This window comes from Pelophylax lessonae (genome assembly GCF_965119305.1).
Source record: "Pelophylax lessonae genome assembly, chromosome: 2".
NCBI classification, from domain to species: Eukaryota; Metazoa; Chordata; class Amphibia; order Anura; family Ranidae; genus Pelophylax; species Pelophylax lessonae.
The window spans coordinates 488279170-488306680 of NC_138769.1; the positions used below are offsets into that span (position 1 = coordinate 488279170).

Sequence of the window (27511 nt, forward strand, 5' to 3'; positions counted from 1 at the left end):
AGAAATATATTTTCAGGTTTATCTTAAAGGATACAAATGGGATCAGAATTAATCTAATAAGACATTGGTTTTATATCATGATAGCATTAACTGTATACAAAATATTCCAATTGTAGATGGGATTGGAATTTTGTGTAGGCCATACATTCCAGAAATTATCAGTATGTAATGATCATGAATCCTACAAATATTTACAACAGAAATACAGCAGTGGAGAAGCAATGCAGAAGTTGTTTTTTTTCATTGCCATGTTTGGATGATGGTGTAATGGAAAAATGTTTTGAAATTATTTTATATATTAGCTTTTGAATGCTGAGGTGATTCCTGTGGTTTGAAGAGGGTTTGTGCATATGGATGGATTTAGATAAAGATTCAGCTATGAAGGAAGGCAGGATGTGCCTAGTTGGCTAGGGGGAAGGATGGCATGGCTATCACAAACCAGGGTGTAAGGTATATCATATGACCTTCAGACTGGAGAATGTGGGATTTGTCTGTCAGGTTTATAACTATTATTGTATTAAAATTAGTTTTTTTCTTATTTTCTAGGCAAAGCCAAAGCTCATTGAACCCATTGACTATGAGAATGTTATTGTACAGAAGAAAACACAAATACTGAATGATGTACTACGGGAGATGCTCCTCTTTCCATATGATGATTTTCAGGTAACAAAGGTTAATTATTGCTTCTGTGATCTCTTTTAAATAAGTGCAACATCTACAGCTGTGGTCTCCAGCTAGCTAAGTGGTCATATTACAGTTAACATATTCACATGTGATTGCTATGACAAGGTCATCTGAGGCCCAGGGGAAATTGCCAAACTGCGCCCCTAAGGTTTGTATGAATTGGTGTCTTTTGAAAGCAAGAAATGTTGTAGAATTGGAAATAGGGTACCGCAAAGGTGGACTGGGATCCTAGCCAAAAGGAGTGGCGTTCTTTCCCTTTTAACTTCCCCCTTAACATCTTTCTCTACTGAGACCCCTGTAATGGGGAACATTGGTTCTGTTTCTAATGTTAAGATTCATTCAAAACCAATGTTTAGTGGACATTGGCAAACAGATTAGAATCAGACTCTGGAAGGCTTTGATGGTAAGTCCTGTCATCACCCTGCCCTGGATGCCTGTCTAACAGGTAGTGCCACATGGGTCTGGAGCCCTACCACATGCTTTGCAACTGTGATCTGTTAATTTTTTAGTACGTTATGCAAATACTGTTCGTGTTTATATGATCCCATTGTTCAACAAGGTTTTTTAAATAATTACTTAACTAAACAAATGTTTGTACACCTTTTATTATGCAAAATGATTGAAACTGAAAATAATTTAAAATGGGTTTAATCAATTAAAAAAAAATGTCACCCACACATTTGAACAGTATTTTATTTCAGTAGTTTTAGTAGATTGCAGTTTTCATTTAAGCCTGTTCTACTTGTGTGGGTGTGCAATGCAGTGTAAAATGTCAATCCTGCTGTATTTTTTTTTTACTGAAAGGTATACCGAAGAGAAAGTAGGAGTAAAATAAGCATCTTTGTTGCAGTAATAGTAACTCCCAGCATTGATGTCTGTAGATACATCAATAATCTCCTGCATTGGCATTAGCAGTAAAATGAATCTCTTGCATTAGTGCCAGTATATACAATAATACCCCCAACATTGGTGTCTGTATATACAATAATATCCCCTGGGATTGGTGCTGCTATATATAATAATATCCCCCAGCATTGGTGCCGGTATATACAATAATAACTCCCAGCATTGATGCCAGCATACACAGTAATAACCCCCAGCATTGGAGCCAGTTTCCGCAATGATAAACATAGGCATTGGTGCCAGTTTACGTAATGACAACCCTAGGCATTGGTCTCAGTTGACCTATTCACCTCCAGCATTGATGCCAGTTTACGCAATAACCTCCAGGATTTCACTGACAAAAAAAAAAGATTTTACAGCACATCTCTAGCATTAGAGCTATTTAAAACATCCCTCCCCATTTATCCCTCCCTCCCCATTTATGGTAAGTAGCAGTACTAAGTAACCTTTTCATAATGCAACATGAAAGGGTTACTACGATACCTAGCATTCTGCTATTAAGTACTCTGTGTTTAATAGCTTACTTTACACCCATCCTGTTCTCTCTTCCTGGTTTGAGAATCACGTCCTATCAGAGGAGCAAACCAGGACTAACCTTCACCTGTTGGGCGCAGATCACTCTGCCTGACATCAGTGTGGCTTCTTTTAGTGCCAGGTGCAGGAGTGCAGAGAGCTCCCCAATAGTCTTGGCAGTGTACAAAATAACTCCCCACGTTGGTGCTTTTTTCTGCAATAAAAACCTATAGCTTTGGATCATTGTACTCCATAATCGCTGCCCCCGCCGCAATAATCTTCTGGGGCGATAGGGTAATACACCTAGTGGGCTGTCAGATTCTCTCATCAGGAAAGCTTGACTATGCCCACCTTTTCCTGGCAGATCTACCATTTTTGGAAGCTGTATTACAGCTTCTATAACAGTGTTTCTCAACTCCGGTCCTCAGGGCACACTAACAGGCCAGATTTTAATTATTACCTTGGGGAGATGCAGACTAGAATACTGCAATCACTGAGCAGCAAATTATATCACCTGTGATGTATTTCAGTCTTCTTGTAAACCTGGCCTGTTCATGTGCCCCGAGGACCGGAGTTCAGAAACACTGTTAATGGCACAGGAACTAAAAAATGGGAGGGGAGAGCAGAGCTATTTAATCCATCCCCCATTCAGAGATGGAGTAGGAGAAAGCAAGATTTCTACTGAAAGCTGAGGAATCAGGACAAGGGACACATCATACGAACTGTAAATGTCCCTTGTGCTGATTCTTCTGTTTTTAGTTTTAGCTATACTTCAGCTTTAATATATTTTAGCTTGTGGACAAAGCCTTTTGGGAAAATAGAAATCAGATGTTTTTTTACACAAGTCATTTCTAATAAACTAGCATAAGGCAGACGAGGACCGTTGGGTTTTGGGAAAACCTCAATGCCTTGGCCCCTCTAGCACCATGCAGTAAGCCTGAACAAAAGCAAGCTTTTATAAGGTCCAGTATTTTTAAATGCATTGTTGGATCCTTATGGACTAATGCTCTTGCTTCCTTGTGGGGGTTTTTTTTTCTACGGCTTTGCTAAAATGGGGTAAAGGAACCTTCATTCTGTTATGTTTCCCACCTGTCCTGCAGTATGGGCAGACTAACTGGCAGGTAGCACATATGAACTGAATAATGGATTGCTTGACATTTTTAATTTAATGGTATTCAATTGTCTGCAAAGGGTTAATACTTTTCGTAACCAAAATACATTTTGGGGACACTAACCCCAAACCTAGGTGTATTTTTTTTTTTTTTTAAAGTAAAGCCCTTTCCTGGTGGTGTTCAGTGCTGTAAATATGCAATATGTAGCTGTGGACCAAAATGACTTTTGTTTGATCTCTATATAATCAAAGATTGGTGTCTCTGACTAGAATGTTTAGCTTATGAATATAATGTCAGAGATAGGAACTACATTTCCGCTGTTTGTTAGTGACAATAGGCAAGTGTCACACAGACGTTTAATCTCTGAAACCTTTCCAGACAGTCTAACCCTGAAAATGAACTTCACCTAAAACTCCCTAACAAATGATAGTGTATTGTTTTTCACAGCAAGGTGCTTTTGGCATAATATTAGTTAGTAAAAACATACATTTTATTAATACTTTTTTAATCTGGTTTTTAATGCAGGGCTTGACAAATTTTCCTGAAATCTAGGAGCCAGCTAAAAAAGTTAGGAGCCAGTTTTTTTTTTTAAACTAACAACCAAGCTTTATTTAATAAAACGGATACTAAATTTACACATCAATACGACAAGAACCCCACTCTCCTCTATAGCACAATTGGATGAAAACAGACTGTCTGTCTCTTTCCATCCGATGCCATCTGATCCGATCCACGGAATGGATAGAAAATAGAACCACCATCTGTCTGCTTTTGGTGGACAGGATCAGATGGCGGCAGATTACTGCTCCATAGAGGAGAATGAAGGGTCCGATCAGGTCTGCCTGAAAAACTGACAGGCGGACCTGATCAGACAGCCCGTGTGAAAGGGGCCTCCGGCTGTGGCACGGCGATGAGGAAAAAAAAAAAGATTATATATATATATATATATATATATATATATATATATATATATATATATATATATAATTAATATATTTTTTTTTATAATTAAAAAAAAAAGAAAAAAATATTATTTTTTTTTTTAACATTTAAAAAATAAATTAAATAAATAATAACCACACTCCCTGTCAAAGGTAACTAACTGGACAGGGAGATGGTAATGAATTGAGAACAAAAAGGCAGTGGAAACAGTCATTACAACAGTCATTACTCCCGGCCTCCACAAGAGGGCGCCAGTTCCCCATTGGAAGCCTGTCATCTCAAGTAGGCCGAAAAGCCGGGGCCTCAATTTTCGGACGGCCCGGAAGTCCGTGCACTCCGTGCGCGGAAGTCTGGGCAAAAATGACAGGACACCTTCTGCAGGGCACCCCAGGCGCCAGGTCGCGAATTCCCGGGGATTGTCGAGCCCTGTTTTAATGTATGATAAACCTTACAATGTGAGCTTTGGCTTTATAGTAAAGTGAAGGGGTGGCCCAAGACATTGTGCTGCCTGGGTCCAAAAATGAAATTCTGCCCCCCCCCTCCCACCCCCCCAAAAAAAAATCACACCCAACAAAAGGCCCCCAGGTCCATTTTTTTATATAAAATTTAGAAAATATATATACTGTTATCTTCTTCCATAAATTACCACCTGTCCACCAAACACCCACTGTCTGTCTTCAGTCCTTCTGTCACTCCTGTGTCTGCCACGCCCACTGCACTAGAAGATCCAGCCTGCCCTGCGTATGATGGAGTGCGCTGATGTCTTGACGTCATTGCACACACCAATATCATGTGAGGGACGTTCCTCAGAGGGACGCTCTGCCTCCTCATACTCATCAGTTTGCACTACAGTTGGCAGTATGAGATGGGGAAATGCCGCCCGTAACGCGCCGCAAACTGATGACACACAAAACTTCTGAAAAAGAAAAATCTTGGGAGTCAATTTGCTGCCCCTCCCTAAGTGCTGCCTGGGTCCAATGGACCCAGCGGGACCCATGGTAGGGCCAGCCCTGGTAAAGTGTGTTGTACTCAATATTTCCTCAGTCTGCTTTAAGGACTGATCTGCTCCCCCCCCCCCCCCATAACTTGCATGGTATGTTTGTACCTAGAACAGGTTCCCCTTTTTTTCCAAGATAATAAAAGAACTGAGCGCAGAAGTTCTCTTTTTTTTTTTTTTTTCAGTTTTGGATAAAATGATGAAAGCTTGGAACCCCTGTCAGGTCGTCTTTCTGGCTGTGTTCCTGATTGATTTTATTTTATTGTCAGTGGGATAGAAGGTGATTTGAAATTGAAAGTGTTTGCTTTGTCCCAAGAGCAGGAGGCGAGTTATTGTGTTGTAGTGGGGGACATTTGTCCTGATAGCAACTGTCTGAGAAGGCATTTCCTTCTCTTTGGAGAGAATTCTTACTTCCTGTTGTGTCTCTGGGACAGGAACTTGGATGAGAACTCTAAACCCACGTCAGGATTTTTTTTTTTGCCATGTCCTGTTAGGTAAACTACTCTTTCGAAAATAAAAAATGCCTATAAATAGACTTTAAAGTGCTACACCTGAGAACAGATTTAAAGTAGAAGTCTGGTCAAAACCTAACTAAGCATAAACATTCTTGCACCCCATTCCTATGCTAACAACTCTGTAAAGGAAAAATGTGTATACATATATAATCTAATGGCGCCATGATCCTGTTGTGTGAAAATGTCCGTACGCCACCTTCACTGTAGAGGGACAGCTGACAACGGATGCCCCATAGTAGGTCTAAGGGAGATGTCATCGATTGACTCTGCAGCCGTTGTTGTTACTCTCCCCTGAAACTGGCTGCATGTGAGATCATGTTGCTGGGACTGGAGCACCCTTACTCTAACTAAGTATACACATTTTTCTTTTACAGGGTACTTAGCATAGGGCTTAGACTAGGAGCTGGAGTAGGTGTTAGGTTAGTTAGGTTTTGACTGGACTTCTACTTTAACCCCCTTGTGCCGACCGCCTTCTGGCCCTTTTTTGAGTTATGTGACCGCTGTGTTAGGCTGTCACAGCAGACACACGATCGGAAAGCTCCCGATTGCAAGTATGCATCGGGTGTTCACTGATCCCTGCTGGCTAACATGCTGGGTGCATGCAGGGGGTGCTTTTTTAGTACAGTAAGTTGTTTTTTCAAAAGGACGCAAATATTCCGTACAGCCTGTGCCAAGGGGTCAAAACAAAATTGTTTCTGAACATAAAGAGGCTTCCAGTGAGCACAACTGCTGTTAAACTTTCTTAGGGACCTACTGTTTAACATTATACTTTGTATTAGCTGAATAATAATTAAAACAAAATTGAGCACATGTAATTCCTGCTTTTTTTTCCCTTTCAAATAACGAGTTTTCGTTTCTTTTTTAAACTGAATGGGTTGTTTTACTAGATGAGAGTTTACAAATAATGTAGCTGCTGACTTTTAATATAAGGCTCCATTCACACCTGGGCGTTTTCAGCTCCAAAAACGCTCAAAAGAAACGCTTCCAAAACGCCCAACAAGTAAAACCCCATTCATTTAAATGGCCCCTGTTCACATCTGAGCGTTTTGTAAAACGCCTGTAGCTGAAAAAAGTACATGAGCTTCTTTTTGGGCTGATTACCAGCGTTTTTGATAGATGTCAATGAAAAACGCCTGAAAAAATCGCGGTAAAATCGCGGTAAAAATCGCGGTAAAATCGCGGTAAAAAACGCTACGCTCAAGTGTGAATGCAGCCTTAGGGATCCAGGGATGTCCTCACCCGAGCTGATTCTTCAATCGGCTTCAGGTGTAGGCATCTTAAGAAAGGGAAACTGGTAGTGAAGCCTTGCGGCTTTATAGCTGGATTCCTACTGCGCATGTGAGAAGTGTGCTGTGCCTTGTGAATGGTCCTGTAGTCCTCTGGGACCTGTGATTTGGGGGGGGGTGGATTCTGGCTCAGAACGCCATGGCGCATCTAACCGGAAGTGGGTGCCGATGAAGGAGGGAGAATACAAACAGGCGGAACTTCCCTTTTTTGGTTAAAGTTCCACTTTAACCACTTGCCGACTGCCGCACGACTATTTACGTCGGCAGTCAGCCCCTCACAGGCAAAGCGACGTAGGGGTACGTCGCTAGCCTGTAAGGGTTTTGGGAGCGAGCTCGCGCCCCCGTGCGGTCACGGACCACCCCCCCGCGCATGTGCCCGGCGGACCCGATGTCTGCCAGGCACTCGCGATCGTCCGTGACAGCGGGAGAAAGGCAGGCGGCTAGTGTAAACAGTCGCCTGTCAGTCTCCCCTGTGTATGAATGGTGATCAAACGGTTCTACTATGTAGGACCGTTGATCACTGTTCTTTCACATCAAGCCACAGCCAATCACAGTTAGAATCACGCCCCTAGGACACACTTAACCCCTCCCTCTCCAATACAGTTAACTCCTTCACTGCCTGTGTCATTTTTACAGTAACAATGCATATGTATAGCACTGATTACTGCAGTAATGTCACTGGTAACCCCAAAAGTGTCAAAAATGTCAGTCAAGGGTCCGATCTGTCCGCCCCAATGTCGCAGTCCCGCAAAAAAAAAAAAAAAATCGCAGATCGCCGCCATTACGCGTTAAAAAAAAAAAAAACAACAAAAATGACAATTTTTCCCTTTGTAAGTAAACAAGATTACTTTTGCGCAAACCAATCAAAATATGCTTTTTGCAATTTTTTTTTTTACCAAACATATGGTTAAAAAAAAAAATTGGCCTAAAATGTTAAATTTTGATTTTTACATTTTTTTGGGGGGAATTTCATATAAAAAAAAATGTGAAAAATATTGTTGTTTTTGCAAAATTGATGCTCTTTTTTTGTTTATAGCACATGATCAAAAAATTGCACAGGTGATCAAATACCACCAATAGAAAGCTCTGTTTGTGGGAAAAAAAGGACGCCAAATTCGTTTAGGTACAGTGTTGCACGACCGCGCAATTGTCCGTTAAACTCACGCAGTGCCGAATCGCAAAATAGGCCCTGGTCAGGAAGGGGGTAAAATCTTCTGGGGCTTAAGTGGTTAAGTAAGCCATTTCCACAGAGCTGCCATATGTGGTAATGATGATGCTCACCTACCATAGTAGAACTATTTGTACCTTGAACTTTTGCATTTTTTTGTTGTGCACAATATAAGTAAATGTTAGAAAGCAAATCTAAATTCATCCCAGATGGTTGGGCGTAGACCGCACGCTGCTGCGTAAATGAAACCCATGCAGTTTATGCCTGGCCGGCCATCACAGAGTGCGGAGATCATTTCTTTTATGCAAAATGATTCTGACTTTTCTATGCTCTTTGAATTATAATCTACACAAACCATAATCCATATTTTACTAGGATTGTATCCTAAGTTGGGTATCAATACTGTCCTAAAACAGCTTTATTTTACCCCGTAACTTCTGTTCTGTTCAATCCATTTCCTCAGTGAAGGCTTCCTGCTATTTATTTTTACCCTAAGTATTTGTTTAACATTATAGAGATAACAATCTCTGGTCCTAGAAGCAGGAAGCCAGGCCCTTGTGAGTACAAAGGTACTGGAAATCTCTGCATCCGTCTCTTCTTGAAAATAATAAAGTACATGTAAAGAAGAACACATGTTAACTAGGAAGCAGCGGAACATACATTTTTAGGGCCTCGCCATTGGTTTGAATCTGACATTAAATGTCTGTTGTTTACACTAAATCTACTACTACTAAGGAGTTAGATTATTAGCTCCTTGAAGGCAGGGACTGATGTGAATTTACTATATATATGTACAGTGCTACGTGATTATAGGTACCTGTAATAAATACGATATAAGGGTTAAAATCCTGAAGTCCAACCCTGGGCCACACTGCAAGGATTAATAGCTTGTTTTGTCTAGGGAAGAGAGAAACCGTTTTATTTGCCTAATCCTCTGCTCCCCTGGTAGGCAGCACTACCTCACCATCTGGCGGTGAACTGTCCCTCTGCATCCTCTGCGGATCCTGCTCTGGTCTTGATGTCAGGACCCTAGACCGGTTGAACGTAGGGGTCCTGAGAATCAAGTAAATAACCTTTCTTTTATGTTTCCCCTTGGCATAAAACAAAACAGTTAACCCTTGCATGAAGGCACAGCCCCATTGAAAATGTGTTATTTTGGTTGGGCTTTTATCCAGCGTAACCTAGCCAAAGGTTGAGTATTTTAACTTTTTTGATGGATTTATTTAGTTCAATCCCAGACTTTTTCTCATTGCTTGAATAGGCCCATACAAACCCCTCTATAAATGCTTATACGTAAACCCCAACTCCAGGCATATCAAACATTATCCTTTGCAGTGGGGCTGTGCCTGCACTGCAAGGGTAATAGCATGTATTGTCTTGGGGAGGGAAGGAACAGGTTTACATACTGCTCTCGCCTTGCTGTGGTGGCGGGTTATAGCCACTACAGAGCATAGGGGTACAAAAGCTGCAGGGATCAGTCTAGCTGTAGGGAGGAGCAGATGTTTGGCTAAGTATACAGTAAACCCCCCTCCATTGTGGGGGTTACGTTCCGGACCCAGCCACGAAAAGTGAAAATCTGCGAAATAGAAAAACCCTATTAAAATGCATTGTAGGCATGTTTTTTTTACTGTCACTGTACGTGTAAAAGCATTTTAAGGTCTTTAAACACACTTTTAAAACAATAGAAACTCATTTAAACACATAAAAGATACTGATGGACATAGCAAGAGCTATGGAAAACACAAATATTTCATTTTTAATGATTTATATAGTAAAATAACATTACAAAAAAAACCGCAATATACCGGGACCGCAAAAACTGAACAGCGATGGAGCGGGGGTTTACTGTATCATCTTTTATTGTCACAGATTTAGACCAGGGGTCTCCAAACGTTATAAACAAAGGGCCAGTTTTCTGTCCTTCATACTTTAGGGGGGACTGGAAAAGGGCCAGTGTGAGTAGAAAATGTCCTGGTGTCCAGTGTAAGTAAGCAATGCCCTATCTTTGGTGTCAGTGCAAGGAAAAGTGCCCCATTGTTATTGTCAGTGGGAAGAATAGTGCCCTTTAGTTGGTGTTAGGGGGAGGAATAGTGCCCCATCTTGGTGTCAATGGTTGTGTCAGTAGAAGGAATTCTGCCCCATCATTGGTGTCCATGAAAGGAATTCTGCCCCATCATTGATGTGTGTAGAAGAAATGATGCCCCATTCGTTGGTGTCAGTGGGAGGAATAGTGCCCCATTGTTGCTGTCAGTGTAAATAGTGCCCCAAAGGGCCAACCCTGGGCCGCAATTTGGAGACCGCTGCTCTAGACCAAAACAAGCAATTAATTCTTGGTGTGGGCACAGCCCCACTACAAGGGATCATTTTTTTTATCTGCCTGCAGTTAGGCTTTAATATTATATGCTGCCATAAAAATGGTCATATTTGGATAGAGTGCTCTATGTAAACTAGAGATTTATGTCCTTTGTAGCCATTGCACCACTGAACCTCTGCAGGTTTTTTGCCTGACCCAGATGCCAGTTACTAAAAGACTACAATGTGGCTTGATATTCAAATCAGCCACATCATATGTACGGCTGCTTTTAACATGGGGATCTAGTTTTGATTGCATGTCAAGGACAGTAGAAGCTTTTTCCCAAAATAGCAAGCATGTTATCTACTGGCCATGCAAGGGTTTGGCGATTACACAGATTGTAATTGTTGGAAGGTTATGCCTAAGCTGTATAGATTCATAACCTACTGGAATCCTGGCAGTCTATCTTGGATTTCATTCATATATTGTAAATCAACCAGCTATTGGGTTTATAAAATAATAAATTTTCTCCTATATTTAATCTCTTAAACCTGCATTGACGTGTATTCTTTTACAAACAAGATTTAATTCCATTTTTCCTTTTGTAGATAGCAACCTTAAAGCGTCAGGGTCGATATACATGTTCAACTGTTCCAGACAGAGCAGAGAAGGAAGCGCAGAGTCTTTTTGTCACAGAGGTAAATATTTATTCTGTGTATTATGTGATTATACTTTTTTATTTTACGCTGGCCTTTGTTGTTGTGATTGTTCAATATCAATTTTATTATGGAGTTTTATTGTAGACATTATAGCTACACGTTTCTCATGTATATCATCAATGGCTAGACTTTGTGATACCTACAGTATACTTCTGCTATTATTGTATTGTACATTTGTGCTTTGAATGGGGCTTTCTGTGGGCTGAAATGCTTTTGATGTCCCCAACTCAAGTCTGTTGTGTGTGGTTTTGATGGTGAGCAATCGGAACATATTTAAATCTCAAGTTGAGTAAATCGGGGACAGTACTTTCTTTTGTGCTGGTGGTGCTTATATTTGTTGAACTTTTAAGTCCTCTCTGTCACCCACCCTGATAACCCTCGAGCTGTGATCTTTCAGGGGTGCTTCAGGGGTTTATATGAGTGGACATACACTTGTGCTGAAATATTAACAGTAGTTTGTGTTTTTACTTAGAATTCATATACAGCGGGTAAAAAAAAGTATTGAACATTACACCATTTTCTGGGTAAATATTTTTCTAACGGGGCTATTGATATGAAATGTTCACCACATGTAGGTAACAATCCATGCAATCCATACAAACAAAGAAATCAAAACCATTATGTTAAAAAATTTAAGTTATGTGTAACAAAATGTAACGAGACAGGGAAAAGGTGTTGAACACACTAACTCAAGTCCATTTAATACTTGGTACAAAATCTTTAATTTAATACTTCGTAATGACAGCAAGAAGGTTCTGTGGGCCTCTTCTATGAACTCTGATCTTTAGTTCTTTCCAAAGATTTTCTATTGGATTTAAGTCAGGTGGTTGGCAAGGCCATTCTAGCAGCTTTTCTTTCTTTCTTTGAAACCAATTAAGAGTTTCCTTCGCTTTGTGTTTGGGATTATTTGGGATATACATTTTTCTATTCATCCTTCCTTCAATAACATGAAGTTTGCCAGTACCGTATGCTGAAAAACAGCCCCACACCATGATGTTCCCACCACCAAACTGCACTGTTGGTATAGTGTTTTTGGAGTATGTGCAGTGCCATTTGACCACCTAACATGGTGTATATTCTGGCATCCAAAGACTGCAATTTTGGTTTCATCTGACCAGACAATATTATCCCAGTATTTCACAGGCTTGTCTAAATGTTGTGCAACAAACTTTAAATGGGCTTCAACATGCCTTTTTCCCCTGCAATGTAGTCTTGCATGGTGAGCGTGCATACAGACCATGGCGGTTGAGTGCATTACTTATTATTTTCTTTGAAACAATTTTACCTGCTAATTCCAGGTCTTTCTGAAGCTCTTTACAAGTTGTTCTTGGCTCTTGGACAACTCTTCTGATAATTCTTTTCACTCTGTCAGAAATATTGTGAGTAGCACCTGGTGGTGGCTGAGTTATGGTGAAATGATCTCCTTTTCACTTCCGGATTATGGCCCCAGCAGTGCTCACTGGAACATTCAGAAGATAAAAAATCCTTCTGTAATCAATGCCATTAGTATGTTTTGCAACAATAAGATTTCGAAGGTCTTGGGAGAGCTTTTTGCTTTTACGAGAAAAAGAAAGGGTGAGAGGAGGGACCACAGAAGAGGACCCTCTTGCGTTTGGACATAGATGTCCAGAACTACATCCTATCAGAGAAATTACAAAAAAAGACCCTATAATCTAAATTAAGGACTTTGACAGTACCAATTAATAAAAAGGTGTAAAAAAATGTATTTATATAAAGTTTAAAATCATTAAGACATTCAATAAGGACATGAAATAAAACATAATTTCATATACAGGTTACATTTATACTCCACAATGTGAAAGTGGATCATCAATCCTTAATGGATCAGATGTTGAACAGCTTGCTGCGACTTCTGACACAGCTGCATTTCACAGGTCAATGCCTGCTTCTTCAGGAAATCAAATTAGTCAAGCTCTCAGTATATGTAAACAATGTCAAACATTTTTCATCCTATGACCAGTTGCCAACTTCCTCAGTTGATGGGGCAGTCCAAAAGGGACTGTATCATCAGCCAACCTACCACCTTAGGATGATCCAGACTAAACTATATAGACATTACATACCAGATAACTAACCGCAAGACGCATATTGGCCATTTAAGCCTTGATGACCTATAAATGAGGTCCCTTTTAGACTGCCTGTTGTAGAAAGAATAATGTTTGACATTGTTTATACTGATGTTTACGTACAGTATCCCACAAAAGTAAGTACACCCCTCACATTTTTGTAAATATTTTTTTATATCTTTTCATGTGACAACACTGAAGAAATGACACTTTGCTACAATGTAAAGTAGTGAGTGTACAGCTTGTATAGCAGTGTAAATTTGCTGTCTCTTCAAAATAACAACACACAGCAATTCATGTCTAAACTGCTGACAACAAAAGTGAGTACACCCCTAAGTAAAAATGTACAAATTGGGCCCAAATTATCAATATTTTGTGTGGCCATTATTGTGCAGCAACCAGGTAAAGAGTCCAAAGACAATTGTGTCTTGCCTACAGTCAAGCATGGTGGTGGGAGCGTCATGGTCTGGGGCTAGTGAGTGGTTTAGGCACTGGGGAGCTACAGTTCATTGAGGGAACCATGAATGCCAACATGTACTGTGACATACTGAAGCCGTGCATTATCCCCTTCCTTGGGTGAATGGGCCGCAGGGCAGTATTCCAACAGAACGACCCCAAACACACCTCCAAGATGACCACTGCCTTGCTAAAGAAGCTGAGGGTAAAGGTGAATGGACTGGTCAAGCATGTCTCCAGACCTAAACCGTATTGAGCATTTGTGGGGCTTCCTCAAAGGAAGGGTGGAGGGAGCGCAAGGTCTCTAACATCCACCAGCTCCGTGGTGTCGTCATGGAGGAGTGAAAGAGGACTCCAGTGGCAGCCTGTGAAGCTGTGGGGAATTCCAGTGGCAGCCTGTGAAGCTCTGGTGAACTCCATGCCCAAGAGGGTTAGGACAGTGCTGGAAAATAATGGTGGCCACAGACAATATTGACACTTTGGGCCCAATTTGGACATTTTCCCAGCAGCAGTGTGTCCCTGGAAGCAGCCCATGTCCCTGGGGGAGCAGGATGGAGTTGTAGTATTAATATAGGACACTGTGGTCCCCCCCCCCACTTTGAGACCAGCGGTTCCCACACCTCAAAAAAAACTAAATTTTCTCTATCGCTCATTGACAGACGTAGTCCTCGGTGATACAGCACCTTCGGGTTATGTTGCCTCCGCAGGAGTAGGACTACACAGGAAAAAAAATGCTCTGGCCACACCCTAGGGGCAGTCCCCGAGGGTATATCCTCTCTCTCTCTCTGCCCCAGCAAATCATTTTTTTTCTGTCTAGTCAGGAGTAAGGACCTAGATACCTTGCTGGGATCTTCGGTCCTGGCAGGATTTTTTTCTTAGAAAAGATTTTTTAGACAGCTTTTTTTCCTCCAGTGTTCCTGTGAGATCTTCAAGCAAGAAAGCTGAACTGGGCGACGGGCGGGATGTTGAGATCCAGTGGTCACCCCAGTTCAGCCTACGAGCGCGTGCAGGCCATAGCTCCGCGCTGGGTCGGCCGCGACATAGTCCCACTGGAGGGACTGATCCTGCGAGTTAAACGTCTCGCTGAAACGCCAAGGACCATGAGTCACGGCGTCCGTATTGGTCGACAGCCCTCCAACTTCGGTGGAGAGTGGTACTGTCAGGAGTTGGCGCCCGCCTGGTTCCGGTATGGTGAGTAGTATGTTCCCCTTTTCCCCCTGACGGGTCTTGTGGTGAACGCGGGCCCCTCTCTGTAATGGTAAGGATGGGTTCCCCTCTATCCTATAACATGTCACAGATCCCCCTAATTGAGTGTGATTTTTGTGTACAAAAAGCCAGCAGGCTTGGTTTGGGAGCTGACAATCTAATTACAAAGTATGTTTAAATGATTGTAATATGTGGCAGCACTGGAATCTTACTGTGTTACTAGAAGTATCCTACCTGTCAGAAGTCACAGGACAGGTATGCGGCTTGCCAGGTCATTCCTCCAGCTGAAGCAGGTCTCCCGACGGCCACGCGGTCCGCCAGGGTCCGGTACCGCCGGTCAAGCTGATCTCCATGAGAGAAAGATTTTGCGATGCCTAGTTACTCTGCAGGACGCCGCTATGCTGTAACAGACCGCCGTAGATCGCACGAGGCCGCCATTTTGGCGTAGCCTCGTGTCTGCAGCATGGGGGCGGCCATGTTTGAGGTGACTCCAACACCTCGTGGAGCTAGGGGAGGCGCCGGAAGGCGTGCAGAGGGGCGGAGCCGCCTCCTTTCTTCCCGGGCAGCCAGCCAAAAGACTTCCTGTTTGTGGACACAGCGCTGTAACCTGTTGCAGTGAACTCTGAGCATCAAGTGGTGAGCCTGGGGGTCTATCTCTCTCTCTCTCTCTCTCGCTCGATAGGGATCCCTAGCAGGTAACACTGAGGGACTTTTGTGGCGCTGGGGGTCTGAAAAAAAAAAAAAAAGTTTTTTATTTAAGTTTGGATTGAAGTTTCCGGGTAGTTACTGGAATAATCATGGACCCTGCCACACAAGTACCCCCACCTGTTTCCCTCGAGGGGGCCACGGGACCCGCCGGTGCACAGAGTATGGATGCATTTACAGCAGTTTTGGAGTCTATGGTGGCTCGGGTGGAGGCGGCCTGTCAGGGACGGGGGTCAAGAAAGCGACCCCCGCCTACCCCTATATCATCTGACACCTCTGACTCAGATTCAGAGATGGTCACTGCAGCTGCAGGTCCCTCTGCAAGGGCTGTTATCTCAGGTAAAGCTCCCTCAGATAGTGAGGAGGACGTTCATTCTTCCGCCATAATTCAGGAAGAAGCATTGGTGGACGCACTAGTTGTGGCGGTGCGGGAAACCTTAAGACTTGAGGTTTTACCGGCAGAGGCAACTGAAACAGAGATTCCCTTTGGTACTAACAAGCCCATCAAAACGGTGAAGGTTTTTCCTGTACCCAAGTGTTTTGGTAATAAAATTAAAGGAGAATGGGAGCATTCTAAGCGTACCTTTACTATTTCCAAGCGTATTGCTAGACGCTATCCGTTTGAGGAATCCCTCATTAAGAAATGGACGGTACCACCAGTGGTGGATCCACCTATTTCCAGGCTGAATAAAGCCATGGTTATCCCAGTGGAGGACACTTCGTCCTTTAAGGATCCGGTGGATCGAAAGATGGAAGCAGAGTCCCGTAGTCCCGTACTATCTTCTCCCTGATAGGGTCAGCATTTAGACCAGTAATTGTTGTTGGTCTAGTTTCCCAGACACTAACGGAATGGGCGAGATTGGTACGCCAAGACCTTAGGGGAAAAGATATTCCCCAGGGAACATCTGATTTGATGGAACAGATTATACAAGGGCTACAGTTTGTCTGTGACGCAGCCTTGGATGCTACCCCCCTATTAGGGCATGCATCTATGTCAGCGGTAATCCTCAGACGTGTGCTGTGGTTAAAATGCTGGTCAGCTGACCTAGGTTCCAAAAAGACCTTGACGAATCTCCCTTTTCAGGGGAATCGCCTATTTGGGGCCACCCTAGATGAAATCATTAAAGATGCCACTGGGGGCAAGAGCACTTTCTTGCCACAGGCTGCTAAAGCTAAGGGACCTCGCAACAAGCGAGGACCTTTCTTTACCGCCCATAAAGGGTTCGCACGCCCGGCTGGAACAAGCGGGAAAGGCAAGACTCCTCCAGGAGGGTTCAAGAAAGGCTGGTCGGACAAACAGAGGACCGACTCAGCCAAACCCGAAGCAAAGGATTACACAGCCTGAAGGTGTGCCCCCACCTGGTTTGAGGGTGGGGGGACGTTTTCACCGGTATTCAGGACATTAGATCGAGCATCGACTACTACTACCGGTGCGATTCTTCCCTTCCAACATTTAAGTGCTACAGGGAGCGGTAGTCACCGTTCCCTGAACAGATCTTTTTCTTTACCTTTTCTTAAGATTAGTCTCAATTCCCCACAGGAATCGGATCTGGTTGACCAGACAGACCAAGAAGCCTCTAGCCGGGTGACTTCGGTCCCTGAGATTCAACCAGGAGAGATCACCGTTCCTGATAGGAATCAGGTGTCGGATAAATGTGTGGGAACAGAAAACGACCAGACTTTCTCGGATGGTCGGGGCCAGATAGCTCTAGGGACGCCTGGTTCAAATCACGTCAGTGCCAGTGGTCCTAGAAATTCTAGGCTGGCCTCGCCAAGCCGGCCTGGCCGACTTGGACTTGCTAGTCGCGGACGTTCCGTGGGAACTGCGTCTCAGGGAGTATCTGCGGTCTCGAGGACCAATCTACCATTGTGCTTTACAGTCGCTGGTTTTAATGGCCTGGCCATTGAGACCCAAGTACTGAAGGACAGAGGCTTGTCAGCTTCAGTCATTCCTACCCTTATTAAAGCAAGGAAAGCGACTTCCAGCAGAGTCTATTATCACACATGGAAGACTTGTATCGCGTGGTGCGAATCTTTAGGATTTCCTCCACGTACCTATTCGGTGACTCGAATATTGGCCTTTTGGCAAAAAGGGGGTTGAGCAGAAGCTAGCCTTGAGCACCATCAAGGGTCAAGTTTCAGCATTAGCAATCTTCTTTCAGAAACCTTTAGCTACCAAGTCCTTGGTGCGGAATTTCATCCAGGGGGTGCGGCACCTGGCTCCACCAGTCCGCGCGCCCTTACCGCCCTGGGACCTTAATTTGGTTTTGTCGGTTCTACAGAAACCTCCTTTTGAAAACATCAGGGAGATTCCCTTGCTTACTTTATCCCAGAAGGTGGCCTTCTTGGTGGCTATCACTTCTGCACGCAGGGTGTCAGAACTGGCTGCTTTATCCTGCCAGTCCCCATACTTGGTGATTCATAGGGATAAGGTAATACTTCATCCTAAGCCATCCTTTCTTCCAAAGGTGGTTTCAGATTTTCATCTGAATGAAGATATTGTACTACCTTCCTTGTGTCCTCAGCCCAATCATCATCGGGAACATGCGTTGCATTCCTTGGATGTGGTTCGGGCAATCAGGGTATACCTGAAGGCTACGGAATCGTTCCGTAAGACGGATTCACTTTTTGTGATCACGGATGGCCCCAGAAAGGGGTTGCCTGCATCTGCCGCGACTATTGCCAAATGGATTAGACAGACGGTGGTACAGGCTTATTCTATTAAGGGTCAGAGTCCTCCGTTCCCTGTTAGGGCGCACTCCACTCGAGCGCTCAGTACTTCTTGGGCTTTTTGCCATCAGGCGTCAGTGGTCCAGGTATGTAAGGCGGCCACCTGGTCGTCGGTACATACCTTTACAAAATTTTATAAAATTGATGTGATGGCATCGGCCGATGCCTCATTTGGCCGCAAGGTTTTGCAGGCCGCAATTTGAGGAGACCGGTGGTCTACCTCGAGGGTTTTTTTCTGTTGAAAGATTTTTGTTGAGTCTCATCATTAAGGATGAGCATTGTAAACTTCTAGTTGGCACCGGTTGGGCCTTCTAGATTTGGATTTGATTTCCATTTTCCCACCCCTCATTTGTGATACTGCTCTGGGACGTCCCGAAGGTGCTGTATCACCGAGGACTACGTCTGTCAATGAGCGATAGAGAAAAATGGATTTTTGTAAAATCTTACCGTAAAATCCTTTTCTCTTAGCTCATTGACAGACGTAGTACCCGCCCCTCTGTTTTTGAGTTGGGTTGGGTTAAATTCTCTAAACACTGCTTTTGTGACATAACTGATTTGCTGGGGCAGAGAGAGAGAGGATATACCCTCGGGGACTGCCCCTAGGGTGTGGCCAGAGCATTTTATTTCCTGTCTAGTCCTACTCCTGCGGAGGCAACATAACCCGAAGGTGCTGTATCACCGAGGACTACGTCTGTCAATGAGCTAAGAGAAAAGGTTTTTACGGTAAGATTTTACAAAAATCCATTTTTAAAAATGCAGCACAACTTCCCTCTTATAATTATTATAACTGCTGCCTTCTCGCCCACAGTTCATTTACTGCAGGCGGGTGGTACGAGCAGGTTGGGTAAAATACATGTACAGTATCTCACAGAAGTGAGTACACCCCTCACATTTTTGTAAATATTTTATTAAAACTTTTCATGTGACAACACAGCCTGTCAGTGCTAATACCATACACTGCATTAAATTGGTGTGCATGGCTGTCATCCCAGATAGAAGCCTCTTATAAAGATGATGCACAAGAAAGCCTGCAAACAGTTTGCTGAAGACAAGTAGACGGAGGATATGGATTACTGGAACCATGTCCTTTGGTCTGACAAGACCAAGATAAACGTATTTGGTTCAGATGGTGTCAAGCATGTGTGGCGGCAACCAGGTGAGGAGTACAAAGACAAGTGTGTCTTGCCTACAGTCAAGCATGGTGGTGGGAGTGTCATGGTCTGGAGCTGCATGAGCGCTGCCGACACTGGGGAGCTACAGCTCATTGAGTGAACCATGAATGACAACATGTACTGTGACATACTGAAGCAGAGCATGATCCCCTCCCTTCGGAGTCTGGGCCGCAGGGCAGTATTCCAACACAACGACCCCCAAACACACCTCCAAGATTACCCTCAGCTTCTTTAGCAAGGCAGTGGTCAAGGTAATTGACTGGCCAAGCATGTCTCCAGACCTAAACCCTATTGAGCATCTGTGGGGCATCCTCAAACGGAAGGTGGAGTGCAAGGTCTCTAACATCCACCAGCTCAGTGATGTCATCATGGAAGAGTGTAAGAGGACTCCAGTGGCAACCTGTGAAGCTCAGGTGAACTCCATGCCCAAGAGGCTTAAGGCAGTGTTGGAAAATAATGGCGTCCACACAAAATATTGACACTTTGGGCCCAATTTGGACATTTTGACTTAGGGGTGTACTCACTTTTGTTTGTTGACGGCAGTTTAGACATTAATGGTTGTGTGTTGAGTTATTTTGAAGGGACAGCAAATTTTACACTGTTATAAAAGTTGTAAACTCACTACTTTACATTGTAGCAAAGTGTCATTTCTTCAGTGCTGTCACATGAAAAGATACAATAAAATATTTACAAAAATGTGAGGGGTGTCTCACTTTTGTCAGATACTGTACATCATCGAGCCTGTTCCACGTTAGGGGCACATACATGGGCGCTCCCTGCTGTTCCATGCTGAGCAAACAAAGCAAGCGCTGGGGGGAGGGGGGTCTCACCCTGAACATGCATTTCTAACGCTGGTGCATCTACGAAACAAGCAACATGCATGTTTACAGAGAATAGCGCACACATGCAAAAGAAATGGATATCAAATATAAAGGCAATCAATAAATAAAAATGGGGATTTGGTCCCACCATATGGCCATATCATGCTCAAGCCCACCACTACATCAAAGTACCCCATTGTCAGTGGGTCCTACACTATCCTTAAAAAGGATGAATCCAACCTCTCTAACCATTGGAGATACTTGCTCCTTACTGGGAGAGATGTGCAACTGCACTATAAGGGACTCCTCCTATATCTGCTTGCTAGTGGACACTGATAGAGTACAGGTGTGGGAGGGTGGGGTGCTCAACCCCAGAAGTCTGGTCAGACCGAATACATAACAAGCAAGCACTGACACTGGCTACAGCTAGAGTTTCCACCTCATCCCTTTAAACCCAAACACATAATTACACAGGTTCTGTGGCTGATTAAGGTGGTAATTAAACTCAGTGCTTGATCTGCATTAAATTAGCCTCAGAACCGGTGTAATTCGTATGTGTTAGGGTTTAAAGGGATGAGGTGCAAACTCTAGCTGTAGCCAGTGTCAGCGAGGAACAGCAGGGAGATCAGGACATCGAACTTTGTAAGTTAAAAAAAAAAAACTGGCTCCTAACTTTTTTTGCTGGCTCGTGGTGTGGTGTGTGTGTTGTGTGTGTGTGTGTGGTGTGTGTGTGGTGTGTGTGTTGTGTGTGTGTGTGTGTGTGTGCAGAAACCTTTTAAATGCCCCTCGTGTGTGTTTGTGTATATCAATCTATCCATCTATCTCAGCCATAACATTATAATTCCCCTGCCCCCCATAGCCCCTCAAGGCACGGACTTCCCTAGACCTCTGAAGGTTTGATGTAGTATCTGGCACCAAACTGTCAGCAGATTCTATAAGTCCTGTAAATTGTGAGGTGGGAGCTCCATGGGTCAGACTTGTTTTTCCAGCACATCCTACAGATGCTTGATTGGATTGAGACCTGGAGAATTTGGAGGCCAAGTCAACATCTTAAAGGAATTGTTGGGTTTCTCAAACCACTTTTAATTCATAGGACCAGGCGGCCTTCTTCCATTTCTTCGTGATCCAGTACAGATGCTAATCTGCTACTTGTAGCTCTTCTATTGGATCAGACTACGCAGGCCAAATTTCACTCTTCACATGCATCAGTGAGCCTTGGCAAACCATGAACCTGTCGCTGTTTTGCCGGTCTTGCTTTCTTGGGCCAATTTTGGTAGGTCCTGACCACTGCAAACCAGGAAGCTCCCGCAAGAGCTGCAGTTTTATAGCTGCTTTGACCCAGTCGTCTAGACATTACAATTTGCCGCTTGTCAAAGTCACTCAAATCCTTACACTTGTCAATTATTTTTCTGCTTACATGTTCATTTGCTATCTAATATATCCCATCCACTTTCAGATGCTATTATAGTGAAATAACCATTGCTTTTCCCTCTACCTGTCAATAGTCAGATTGTTATGGCTGATTGGTGTATATTTCAAAGCTGAACTGCAGCCTTACCTTCAGATCTTTCTCAACTGTACAGGCTCCTCATTTCCTGGCTTGATGATGTCCAGCATCAACTAGGCCATTCCTCCCCAACGTTACTGTCCCTGACCTACTCCTTCCATTCAATGGATTTCATTTCTTTCACTCTTGAAAGCTCAGCAATACATGTGAGCATTACCTAGCGCAGCCTGTGTAAAGGAATGCTCATTCCACCAGACTCCGATCCACCGATCAATACATGTGGATATTTGCATGACTTCTCCAAAAAGCCTGCCCATTTCTTGCATCAGGACTGGGGGCTTTTGAGAAGAGTACTGAGAGAGTGATTTCATTTTTTTGTCTTGTAGGAAGCTATATACCGTATATACTCAAGTATAAGCCGACCCAAATATAAGCCGAAGCACCTAATTTTACCACAAAAAAGTGGGAAAACTGACTCAAGTATTAGCCTAGGGTGGGAAATGCAGCAGCTACTGTGCCCAACTGGACCACAACGAGACACAAAACAGTGTCTGCGGGCATGGTACAGGAGATGCAGGGCTGTGGGCATGGTACAGGAGATGGCACAGGAGATGGTTCTGGCATGGCACAGGAGATGGTTCTGGCATGGCACAGGAGATGGTTCTGGCATGGCACAGGAGATGGTTCTGGCATGGCACAGGAGATGCAGTGCTGCGGGCATGGTAAAGGAGAATGTCCTGTACCATGCCCGCAGCACTGCATGAGGAAATGCAGGGGCTGCGGAGGAGTCTAGCTTACCTGTCGGTGAGGCGCTTGCATTTAAAAATGGCGCCGCCCGGCGCCAACACGTCACTGCGCTTGCACCGTGATGCTCGGGAAAGTGTTGGCGCCGGGCGGCGCCATTTTTAAAAGATAATTGAGACCATGACTCGAGTATAAGCTGAGGGGGGCTTTTTCAGTATAAAAAAACATGCTGAAAAAGTCGGCTTATACTGGAGTATATCCCACCTGCCATAATCGCCTTGCATTGCTTAGAGACCCAGTGATTCTGTTAGTGGGCCTAAAATAAAGTGTGAAATAAGGTTTTATTTCAAATTTTTATTAGTATTAAAATTCAACTTGAAAGATATGATTCTAGAGTTGCTAATATTTTGTCTTGGCAGGCACATGTGACAAGCAATTTTGTTATGTCAGCTTGTGTGCATATTTGGAAGGCTTATTATTTCACACTTCCGGTTCAAGAACTGTGGCGCCACTTTTGTTTTGCCTTGTGATGGATTATTTCAGTACACACCTAGCACTGTATACACGTTTAACCATAATAAAGTGCTAAAATCCCCTTCACGTACCCTTAATGATTCCAGAAAACTTTGTGTGATACTAATAATATGTATCCGTGTGCAGAGCATAAAAGGATACTGTTTAGGTTGAAAATAGAACAGCACTCAAACACAAAGCCTTCTCCTGGTGTTGTGCCAGTTGTTTTTCGATCCAAAAATTGACATCACACCTGTACCTTTTTGTGTTTGCTTTTTATCTTTTTTTAGGCCTCGTGCTTGCTGGACGTTTTTTCAGCTGCTCCTAGGATTTTTTTTCTCCGCCTCTAAACACTGTAAGTTAGCCTATGTGTCTGCACACACAGGCTTTTAGAGAAGTTTAGTGGCAGGAAAAAATTCCACTGCTTGTTCAGGAACAGCAGAGATTTGTCAGAAAAAACGCTTGGCGCTTCCAAACACACAATTATTTTAGTGGCCAGAATAACTGATTTTCTCTTTCGTTTATTGACGGACACAGCTCCTGATATTCATAACCATTGGGCTATACTGCCCCTTCTAGAGGAGTAGGACACTAAGCAGAAAATAATTCTGGCTACACCCATGGGCAGTCCCAGGGGGTATGCTCCCTCTCTCTGCTTTAGCCACTTTTTCTGCCTAGTCAGGAGTAAGGACCTAGTTCCTTGCTTGGATTTTTGGTCCTGGCAAAATTTTTTCTTTTTTAAATTGAAATTTTTTCTCTTGGATTTTTCCTGTGAGATCTACTATCAACTGCCGGACTGGGCGACAGGCTGGATAACTAGACCCAGTGGTCACCCCAGTCTTGTCAGCGAGCGAGCGCAGACCTCAGCTCCACACTAGGTCGGCCGCGACATAGCCACACTAAACGGGGGATGACCGAGTTAAACGTCTCGAGAGGTCGAATACGAATGGGTCCCGGCTTGAGTCACAGCGTTCCTCCTGGCCTTCAGCGCCCCCCCCCCCTCATTCCGCTGGAGAGGGGTTCTGTCTGGAGCGGTGACCACCTGGTTCCTGGTATGGTGAGTAGCTGTCTCCCCTCTGCCCCTGAAAAGTTTTGGGGTGGGAAGTGGGTACCTCCTTCCCGCAGGCACTCCCACCCCTACCCTCCCCTCCACTCCACATATGCTGGGGTTGTTTGGGTGGTCTGGCCACTGTTCCTGGGGTGGGGGTAGGGCCTCTACTAGCGATGGGGTCCGGGTGGTCTGCGCCACCAACAATCTGTTTATCGACTCTGCGGGGAATGTTGTACCTGATGGGGGCTCCTGTCAGGGCCCCCCATCCTGCCTGGATCTGTCCCTGAGGCCTGGTTTCCCTCCCGAGTCCCTGTATACCTTGTGGTGCCGCCATTTTGTTGTAGCCTGTGTATTCCTATACACTGCGGCTATGTTTGTGTAGTATGGCGGTTATTTTGCTGTGGGTTGCTATTACAAATAGCGGCAGCCATGACAGTGGAGTCCTGTGGGTGGCAATTTTGTGGGTGGGAATGCCTCCTCATCCCCTGGTGCTGACTCCTGGATGATTTTACTTCCTGATTGCTGCATGTGTAGTGCATTATCATGGTGGCTGCAGGTGCTTGTTTCTGTGGGTGGTGAGTCTGGTGGGGTCATCTCCCTCTCTGCTGAGGATCGCTTGTTCTTGTGCCTGGCTACCAGGTGGTGCTGCCAGCACGGTGGGGGTTGTCCCTTAGCAGTGTTTTTACACCTTTTGTGGGGTCCCACTGGTAACTCATGGGAGTCTTTGGAGCACATTTCCCCACCTGATCCCCTCTCTGAGGCTGTGGCGCCCTCCGGGTCCCAAACCTTCATCCATGCACTAATGGCAGTCCTGGAGTCCCTTGTGTCCCAGATGAAGGTGGCTTGCGGGTGACAGGCTAGCAAAAAGTGCCCCCCGCCTTCCCATGCCTCATCTGCTTCATCAGATCCTGAATCTGACTCTGCCGCTGCGGACGTAGGTCACCCTGCTGGGTCTGCAACCATGCACTTGGAATCCTCTTATAGTGACCGCGCACAAAAAGGTGCTGGTGGATGCACTGATTGTATCTGTGCGTGAGACCCTAAAGATGGAGGACGTAGCTGAAGCTGCAATGGAGGCGCAGGTACCCTTTGGCACTCATAAGCCATCTAGAGTGGCAAAGGAATTTCCTTTCCCTGCCTATTTTAGGAGTTGTCGCTAAAGAGTAGGGACAACCAAAGCGTCCCCGTGGGGTTCCGAATCGCTTTACTAGGCATTACCCCTATGAGCAGCCCCTTCTTAAGAAATTAATTTTGCCACTGGTGGTGGACCCTCCAGTTTCCAGATTGAACAAGGCAACCATGATTCTGGTTGAAGAATCCCCGACCTTTTAAGGATTCGGCTGACCGGAAGGCGGATACTGTGACCCGCAATATGTACACTCTGGCTGGTTCGGCAATGAAGCCGGTATTCACCATTGCCCTAGTGTCACAAATTATGACCTAGAAGGCTAAGCTCTTACGACGTGAACTTGAGAGGGTACAGCTCCACCCTGCCTTTACCAACTGGTGGACCAGCTATTCCAGGGGCAGCAGTTTATATGTGATGCCTCTTTGGATGCGGCTCCACTGATGGTTCGTCTCTCTGTTTTGGCAGTGGTCCTTCGGCATGTCTGTCTTTTGGCTTAAGTGCTGGTCTGCAGGTCAGGCCTTGACTGATCTTCCTTTCCAAGGAGATCGCCTGTTTGGAGCTACCCTGGATGACATCATTAAAGGTCTCACCGGGGGGGGGGGGGGGGCGCGCGGGGGAGAGTACCTTTCTTCCGCAGGCTACTAAGTGCAAGGAACCTCATCATAGATGTGGGTCCCCCAGCTCATAAGAAGTTTTTTTCATCCATCAGGGCCGACTGATCAGGGCTGGAAACCTTTCAGATCCTCTTCATGAGGATCAAAACAAATCTGGTCTGGCAAGCCAAGATTGGGCTTCTCTAGACCTGTGAATAAGGCTCCTTCAGCATGACGGTGCACCCTCACCCATATTGGAGGTTGGGGGGTGTCTTCGCTGGTTTCTGGACTTGTGGACTTGCCTAGTGCAAGACCAAAGTGGGTCCACAAAGTCATTCGGTCCAGCTACAAGATCGAGTTTCGCTATTGTCCCCCGGCAAGGTTCTTTCCTTCCAACTTGCGCCTGTCCCCGTACCTCTTACAGAGCGTGTGTTATGGCCGTACAAGACCTGTTCCTTCAAGTTGTGATTGTCCCAGTTCCGACTAAGGAACGTTTGAAGCATTTTTACTCAAACCTGTTAACAGTCCCCAGGAAGGAAGGCAAAGTGCGTCCAATCCTGGACCTCAAGGCGCTAAACTGCTTTGTGCTGGTACAGAAGTTCACAATGGAATCCATTCGAACAGTGGTGGCATCCCTGCGTCATGGAGATTTCCTCACCTCTGTCAACATCAAGGATGTCTAACTTCACATTCCAATATATGCCAGTCACCAGCGTTTTCTTCGCTTTGCTGTGGGAGAGGAGTATTATCGGTTTGTGGCATTACCCTTTGGTCTCGCCGCTGCTCCTCGGCTCTTCACAAAAGTGTTGGCCCCGGTACCAGTGTAAGGTTAGAATTACCTACCCCGTTAGAAAAACCTACCCTCGTCACTTCCGGCCAGGAACAGCTGAGCAGCGCAGCAGTGCACATGCTCACAGCCCCGGATACGCAATGGAAGAGTTGAGGAGCAGACTAGTGCGCATGCGCACTAGTATGAAATTCTCACTGTGTTCCGTGGAAAAAACCTACCCACGCGGCGGTTACATTAAAACATCGCGGCTGCAATATGAGTCATCTCCGCTCCTGTCCTGTGACTTCCCTCATCTCTGCTAGTAAATATAAATGCGGCTCTAGGCTCCGTGGTTTATCTTTTCATACACCCGCCGCCGCTTTTATATTTAGTTGCCGAGATCAGGGAAGTGACAGGGATAGGAGTGGAGATGACTCGTATTGCAGCACAGCTGTTTTAATGTAAACGCCGCATTACACACAGTGCCCGTGCAACCGGAAGTGACAAGGGTAGGTTTTTCTCACGGGTAGGTAATTCTCACGGAACACCGGCTTTGCTTCACCAACGGGGGACCAAGGTACTGGGCTTCCTGGATGATCTCCTTCTGTGAGCAGAGTCTCCCTCTGCTCTGGTGGAAAACCTGGAGATCACAGTATGAATGGTTTTCGTATACAGAATCCAGCCGGACGGTGTTCGGCTGGATTCTGAATTTTCAGAAGTCCACAAAGCTGGACTATCTGGGCCTGACTCTGGCTCTGGCCTTAGCCAGAGTGTTCCTTCCTCTGGAGAAACTCCATAAAATGCAGGCTGCAACAGATGGTCGTCCCTCTAGGTTTGCATGCGAGTGCTGGGCCTGATGGTGTCTACTTCGAGGTGGTTCCATTTGCACAGTTCCA

The 27511-nt window shown here is 44.7% G+C and overlaps 1 protein-coding gene across 7 annotated transcripts in view; it reads left to right on the forward strand.

The window, feature by feature from the left end:
- DOCK9 (dedicator of cytokinesis 9) overlaps positions 1 to 27511 on the forward strand; it is a 490995-nt gene that overhangs the window by 170405 nt on the left and 293079 nt on the right. For all 7 annotated transcript variants that reach the window (XM_082245713.1, XM_082245711.1, XM_082245714.1 and 4 more), the window contains exons 2-3: positions 547 to 663; positions 11022 to 11111. In XM_082245713.1, the coding sequence (XP_082101839.1) occupies positions 547 to 663; positions 11022 to 11111 (207 nt within the window). The remainder of the gene's footprint in view (positions 1 to 546; positions 664 to 11021; positions 11112 to 27511) is intronic.